Here is a 7,500-nt window from a genome sequence, read left to right as displayed (position 1 = left end):
AAGAAGACGGAAGTGACGACTGTGAGTTATTGACACTTTTGATTGATACTGATAAGTGGGAATGAAAACGATTATATTTAAGTGTAGACCTTGATTATGGTTATGAAATGATAGGATGTGATCACAATAAAATGAACTATAGTCTGTTCCAAGGACTCTGGCGCAATAAAATATTGGCTTCGTATTTGGCGTCAAAGAATATTGTAACAAAGCACAGGCCAGGTTCCACTTAGGTTACAAAGTGTCAAGTTGCGGTCACTTTATGGCCTTTTTTCGAATAAACTTTTGCGCCAGAGTCCCTGGAAAGGACCTCATAGTGTGGTGTGGATGAAAACGATAATGTCGATCGCACATATTATAAGGAGAGGCAGAAAAGTGAGTGATAATGATAGACTTAAAAGGAATGATAACAAACTTTGTGTTGATGAGTATGGTGATATCAGGTGATCACGTGAATTAAACCGAATGAGCAATGTAGAAGACGGTGATACATAAAAAGGAATATGAGAATACAGGCGACTCATGCATCGCAAAACCAAAACATATGCCTGGGAAATGAACGAGACATCATCCTCATACTCACCCTCTTGTCCTCCATGCTGGCCTGTGGGAGCTGCTGGAGAGAGAACTTCCTGCCGAGGGAGTGAGTGTGGGCGTGGGGCTGGGGCGTCTTGGGCTGCAGGGGCGGGTACTGGGCGTTAGGAGAGGCGGGCGTCACGGGCGTCGATGTCGAATTCTTGGGAGGAGGTCGAGAGCGGTTGAGCTCCAGGATGGACTGAGGCAATCCAGCGCGGATGTCATCGTTTCTAAGCAGGAGGAAAGCAGGAGGAGCTGCTTAATCTTTGCTTTTCATTTGATTCTTTGTACTTAATTAAGTTGTTATAGAGGCGCAACGTATAAGCATGGGATTAGGAGATTACGACTCCTGAAACTGTCATTATTAAGGAGGGATAACAAAGGAAGGATGGATTTTAGAATCATACATTTACATTTTTGTGTTATTTTTTTATATCAATAAAAGGGTTTCTTCTGTTACTATAGACAGATGCTTAACACATTCATAGAAATGGAAACAGGAGATTACGTCATAGGAGAAAGGCTAAGAATTTTCGAAATTATATATTGTCTTCATTTTTAACATTCTAATCTATATACAAGCAGTTGAATAACCTTACAAATAAACATTGGAATGCAAAGACAGCACACAAGTAAAGAAATATGGTATAAAGGTAATCCAGCACAAACTTCATCATTACTATGGAGGCAGAAAGATAAATGGAATTAAGTCGATATATCTTTTACATTCTCACACATACTCACATACAAACACATGCACACATACAGGCATAAACACACATACACACTCAAAAAAAAGTATATATAAATATATATATATACATACATATACATATATATATATATATATATATATATATATATATATATATATATATATATACACATATATATACACATTCTATCATCATTTCACCACGTGTATTAAAAGAGCAACAGAGAAATCCTCCTAGCACAGACACACCGTACGAAACCAGAGGAAAAGAGCGATTACATACGTCTGGTCACTGAGGTTGGGAAGGCTCGGGCTGGTACTCGCTCTTATCAACGCCTTGCTCGACGCTGAGTCACGGTTATCGTTCTTCGCAGACGCTGTAATGGGAGAGATAAGGACATGTAACTTTAGGTTTTGAAATGAGCACCAGCAAGAAGAGAGGGAGTACATAAGTATATATTAGGTTTTGAAATGAGCATCAGCAAGAAGAAAGGGAGTACGAGATATAATAATAAAAAAATCAAAAAAATCAGAGAGTATTAAAACATCGAATGAGTGGCCTTTGAGGAGAATGTATTATTGATATTTTAAGTGTGGCGATTTGCATAGAACAGCTGATTCTTTCCTAAATCATGAACGTGAATCGAAATCTGTTCTGATTTCCTTATTTCTGTACTGTTGTTTAGGCCTTTACTTTCAAATGTGGTCTATATATTATCAAACGTATCCTAAACTCTGAGCTGTAAATATAAAATATTTTTTGGAAAAATAAAACGATAGATCTTGTCTATGTATGGCTATACTATCGTATTTCATCGTCATTTTTTTGTATTTTCTTTAGAATCAATAAATCATATAAGGATATTAGTCTTTTTAAACAAGAATATATACTAATATATATATATATATACATGTGTGTGTGTTTGTGTGTGTGTGTACATATATGCTGTCAACTGTAAAATAAAGATTCAAGACACTAAACACTAATACGACAAATTCGAAATTCAGTCATACATTGCGATAGGTATCGTTTGTTATCGGCTTTGATCAGTAAATAATTTCATATATTCAAGAAGTTAGCCAAAATCAATATTAACCATCAATTCATCTAAATCCTAATTAACAAAGTTCCGATCACGGTTACGCCACTGTCATCGAACCTTTTCAAGCAACATTAAGCCAGGATTTCTCACCTTTGACCTGGTCTGGCGTGGGAGGAAGAGGTCTGGCGCCCATGAACTTCTTGAGGCTGCCCATGATCGTTCTGCCAGCGCCACTCACGCTCTCACTCGCTGCGCTCTGACGTAGGGAAGAGGTCAAAAGAGGTCATAGGGTTATCCTTTCGTCATCGCTTTAGTGATTCCGTGATGTGTTCTTTATCTTCGGGGTTATTCAAGCTGTTTATATTATACTCATTCATCTATATTTGGTACTTGGTTTAGTTTATTGTTTCATTTAGATTCATCATACTGATCTTTGACAGTCATTTTCATCACACATGGAATGATAGTGATACATCTTTGGAAAGTGGGTGTTTTAACTTCATGTAATCATTTGTTTTGTTTTTACAACTGAAAACCATAGGCAAGACACCACTGAACACAGCGACCCATCCCAAAAGGAAAAGCCCACTCAGACTCGGCTGCTTATTCAAAGCTAAAAGAAAGGAAAAAAAGGCAGGTAGGACAAGTCACCGTGGATTTGCGCAGCGGGAGAGCGAGGGAGTATCGTGTGCCGCCGTCTCCGTTAGGGCCGTTCTGGAAAAGAAAGGTAGGAAGCGATTCTGACATGAAAATACATTCTAAAAGCCAATGAAGCAAAAGCCTCCTGCCAGGAATAGAGCACCATTTATCTTTTCGAGGAAAAGGTCATTTTGATAAAATCCTCAATCCATCAAGCTTATCACTTAGCAAAAGCTGGTAAAGAATGAATTTTCAGCGAACATCTAGCAAAAGCACATAAACAAAAATGCTGCTTCCCAGTCTAGGTGGAAAAGATAACAAAAGATTCCCTCGTGGGGGAAAAAAGATGTATAAACGCACTTGTATACAATAAAAATGTACTTTCGAAAAAAAAGATGGAAAGTACTTGGTGTTGTGTTTAAGATACTTCAGGAAAAATAATATTTCTCTGATGAAGTAATTGTAGTCATTCACAAACAAAAACAATAAGTCAAGGATCGAGGCTAATAATATCTTTCATAAAAAATGCATGCTAATAAGTGTCATCTGAAGCCGTGGTTGATACGGCGAGAAACTATAACTTCGTTTCTATTTACGATAATTCAAACCTGAACTTTAATAATTAGAAAAGATGTTAATTACAAAATTATGACCCTGCTACCTCAGCAACAACAACAAAGTCTCGATACAATACAAGCTATTTTGTGAATTATTTGAACCACAAAAATAAATTACCGTTTGTCAACCACATACTTAGATGGCATAAGCCCCGACCCTTAATTAGTCCCAGTGGAAATTGCAGGGCCACGCAGACACCCTGAAGGAATAAAGGCCTATTTTTTTTTACCTGAAGATTGGTCATGCTGGAGGAGCGGGAGGTGATGTTGGCGAGGCCTCCGCTATACGAGTGATAGTTCTGGGGTTGGAGAGCGTGCAGTGCCAGAGAAACCGGTCAAGAGAACAAAGGAGAGAGAGACAAAGTAACAAATGAAAAAAAAAAAAAAAACGAAGAAAGAAAAATGCCAATACATGGAACCAAACAAAACAATATACGCATACAGGGAAATAAAAGAGACCCATAAGGAGATTCTAAGTTTGTAAAATCATTGCTGAAAGTGAAGATACTAATAACAATAAAAGAGGAACAGAAGGAAATTGGATAGATATCATGCCGAAAATGTTGCAAAGACAAATACTGCTGCAACGTGGCAGAGAGGAGGCTGTTCATGCAAGAAAGCAAGACCTGTTCACTGGTCTGGCCTCTTCGTGTGACGTCGAATTATATACTTTATGGTATACTCAAGAATAAACTTTAAGAGTTCCTTCCTAAAACTTAGATCCGTTTGTATTATCACAACCATGACGTTAATTAATTGATCAATAGCTATTCACTAAACTCTAGAATAAAAAACAAAAAAAAACAAAAAAAAAAACAGAAGTAACGTCATTTCGTCAGTTCCATCTTCATAAAGAGGTATGTTACACTTACAACTATGACAACTATAAAGCAAAAGCCACAAAAATAAATCGTACGGAATTTAGACATCTGATAACCCGGATAAAGCCTTTAAGAACGCTAGTACACTGTCAAATTGCAATTGCAAAGTTGTGATCTCTATATCACTTTATCAACATACTACGATTTAAAACCAGCGACTAATAATAATCATCGATATATTTATATTGTAAAGGAATTACTATTACATTACTATCAGTCTATGACTATGACTATCTCAAATTTCAATAATTAATCTAAAGAGTCAGACCAGTTTGCACAACAGCGGCTATCCAGCAGCCTCTACTACGAGCAGTACTACAGTGCACCGTCCCCGTCACGCACACAGGTACGTACTACATGCACTCTGCAAAGGAAGCTACAAGACGATCGAATTCAAACCCGCATTGTTCCTTACCTGATCCTTCTTGGAGAAACCGAACCCGGATCGCTTGTTCTTTCGTGGGGGCGGTTGGGGGGGCGGCGCTCCCTGCGTGTCCCCTTTGGGCGGAAGGGGCGGTCTCACTCCCCCACTCGAGGGAGCTTTGCTGTCCACGGCCTGGGAAGGAAGGGAGTTAATACCACGAGGTTTGTTTCATATACAGAAGGTACTTTTAATCTGATCGTAGATAAAGAATAAACACGAAAAATATCATGAACGAATAGGTATCAGGTGATGATGTAGAGGTTCAAACAGTGCGCGGCCATCAGTAATTTCAGATTAGTTTTAGCTACATACATCTTAGACTACAAAAGGGAGGAGAAAGTATTATAGAACTGATAGTTCATATTCCTTCGTCTAGGACCTCTTTTTTTATAAAGGGTTTATGAATAATACTCCCAAATATAATAATTTAGTCAAAGTAGATCCTATACATGTTCGACGGCTTTTATTAGTAAATGTAATAAATGAAAATAAAGATTTCTATTATGAGGATTCAACACGCAAGGGCCCCCGGTCATCCGCAAATACCCGCACAACTGCCCCTCGAGAGATAACATGAGTCAGCCGGAGATGGAATGCTCCTTATCCTCCTCCTCGACATGGGGGTACCTGGCTGTCTGTTTGGCACGAGGGGTAATGGAGGAATCTCCCCTTCCTGCTCCTTTGCCCTCCCTTTCCACCCTCGCCCCCTGCGGCACCGTCACCTGTAATTACTCCCTGGCGATGCGAATTCTTCCTTGGTGTCTCCACGCTCTCAACTCCCGTCTCGTTTTTCTGCTGTGTCGAAGCGCTTCTTTCCTCACTCCCTCTTCCCTAGATGAGTCATTCACATATGCTATTTCCTCCCCAGTTCATTATGTCTGCTTAGTATTTTTGTTTGTTTATTTTTTAAATTAAATGTCTCAATACCATCCCTTTCTCAGTTGTCCTAGCAGATATTTTTATATCGTTCCCCTATTCCTTTTTTGCTTTTGTTACATTCTCCGAATCCTGTTTGGTTGTGTTTTCTCCCAAATTTCGGGTGACATAATTAGTCCCAGGAACACCTCGACCTGATATTTCCGACGCGGTGCTGACCTACTTCCATGGGTCACGAAGAGCGAGGGGAGAGGCACATAATGAATATACTCGACAGCCTATTTTAGAGGACGGAATGCATCCCAATTTAGCATCATCTGTTTTTGCCATGGTTAATGATACCGTTGACGCCAGAGATTGATAATCTATTATTTTCCCTCATGTCAGTTCCATCATCTCTCACGACTCTACCATCGAAACTTATATCCACGTCAAAACCTCATATCTACCTCCAACACTGTACAAAAACCGTACCTTTACATCCTAATCCAAATCCTTATACAATTCTGTCTCATTCTCACCCTCATTCTCAACCCTCCCCCCCCCCACCCTCTTTCCACCCTTACTTACCCCGCTCCCCTTCCGATACTTACCCGTCTCCATGACAACGATCTCTCTCCCTCTCACGCACAAACAAAAACAAGTCTGGCTACCTGTCGGGGGGGGGGGTTATTTCCTGAACTTGCTCCTTTTTTTTCCTCCTAATCTCTCTTCATCGCAGACAGACAGACAGACGTTAATACTCCTCTTCCTGTGCCACCCCCTCTGTCATCTTGTATTTCCTCTTTCTCTGTTACGTGACTTATATCTTCATTCCCTCCCTCTTCCTCTTTTTTTCACTCCCCCTTTCTTCCTCCTTGTTTAACCTTGTGCTATTTTTTTCCCGACTACCCGATGATAAACAACAGTTGGAGGAGACGCAAAAAAAGGACTAATGGGACCGGATTGGGCATGGTTAAACAATTCTGTCCTAAAAGAATTTCCGCTTCCTTTCTGTAGTTTACATTATCCACCTCTCTTTCTCTCTTTTTCTCTTTCTCTCTCTCTCTCTCTCTCTCTCTCTCTCTCTCTCTCTCTCTCTCTCTCTCTCTCTCTCTCTCTCTCTCTCTCTCTCTCTCTCTCTCTCTCTCTCTCTCTCTTTCTCTCTCTTTCTCTCTCTCTCTTTCTCTCTCTCCTTCTCTATCTTTCTCCTTCTCTATCTTTCTCCTTCCCTCTATTCTCCCCTCTCTTCCTCTTTTCCTTCCTCTCTCCCTTCCCTTCCTCTCTTCCTCCTTTCCTTCCTCTCTCCCTTCTCCTTTCCCTTCCTCCCTCCCCCCTTCCTTCCTCCCTCCCCCCTCCCTTCCTCCTTTCCTTCCTGTCTCCCTTCTCCTTTCCCTTCCTCTCCTCCTTCCCTCCCTCCCTTCCTCCCTCCCCCCTCCCTTCCTCCTTTCCTTCCTGTCTCCCTTCTCCTTTCCCTTCCTCTCCTCCTTCCCTCCCTCCCTTCCTCCCTCCCCCCTCCCTTCCTCCTTTCCTTCCTCTCTCCCTTCTCCTTTCCCTTCCTCTCCTCCTTCCCTCCCTCCCTTCCTCCCTCCCCCCTCCCTTCCTCCTTTCCTTCCTCTCTCCCTTCTCCTTTCCCTTCCTCTCCTCCCTCCCTCCTTCCCTTCCTCCCTCCCCCCTCCCTTCCTCCTTCCCTTCCTGTCTCCCTTCTCCTTTCCCTTCCTCTCCTCTTTCCCTCCTTCCCTTCCTCCCT

General features: G+C 41.1%; 1 protein-coding gene across 1 annotated transcript in view; it reads right to left on the bottom strand.

The window, feature by feature from the left end:
* The window catches only part of LUBEL (Linear Ubiquitin E3 ligase), a 110,890-nt gene that overhangs the window by 78,155 nt on the left and 25,235 nt on the right, over positions 1 to 7,500 (bottom strand). The window contains exons 4-9 of the mRNA XM_086550503.1: positions 4,887 to 5,027; positions 3,821 to 3,889; positions 2,986 to 3,048; positions 2,485 to 2,590; positions 1,575 to 1,668; positions 584 to 806 (exon numbers count right to left, since the gene is read on the bottom strand). Coding sequence (XP_086406629.1) covers positions 584 to 806; positions 1,575 to 1,668; positions 2,485 to 2,590; positions 2,986 to 3,048; positions 3,821 to 3,889; positions 4,887 to 5,027 — 696 coding nt within the window. The remainder of the gene's footprint in view (positions 1 to 583; positions 807 to 1,574; positions 1,669 to 2,484; positions 2,591 to 2,985; positions 3,049 to 3,820; positions 3,890 to 4,886; positions 5,028 to 7,500) is intronic.

The sequence above is a fragment of the Penaeus japonicus genome, unplaced genomic scaffold, assembly GCF_977035675.1.
Source record: "Penaeus japonicus unplaced genomic scaffold, GWHDUDI00000001_assembly GWHDUDI00000023, whole genome shotgun sequence".
Classification (NCBI taxonomy): Eukaryota; Metazoa; Arthropoda; class Malacostraca; order Decapoda; family Penaeidae; genus Penaeus; species Penaeus japonicus.
Note: the sequence above shows the minus strand (reverse complement) of the source record. Positions and strands in the feature narration are given on the sequence as shown.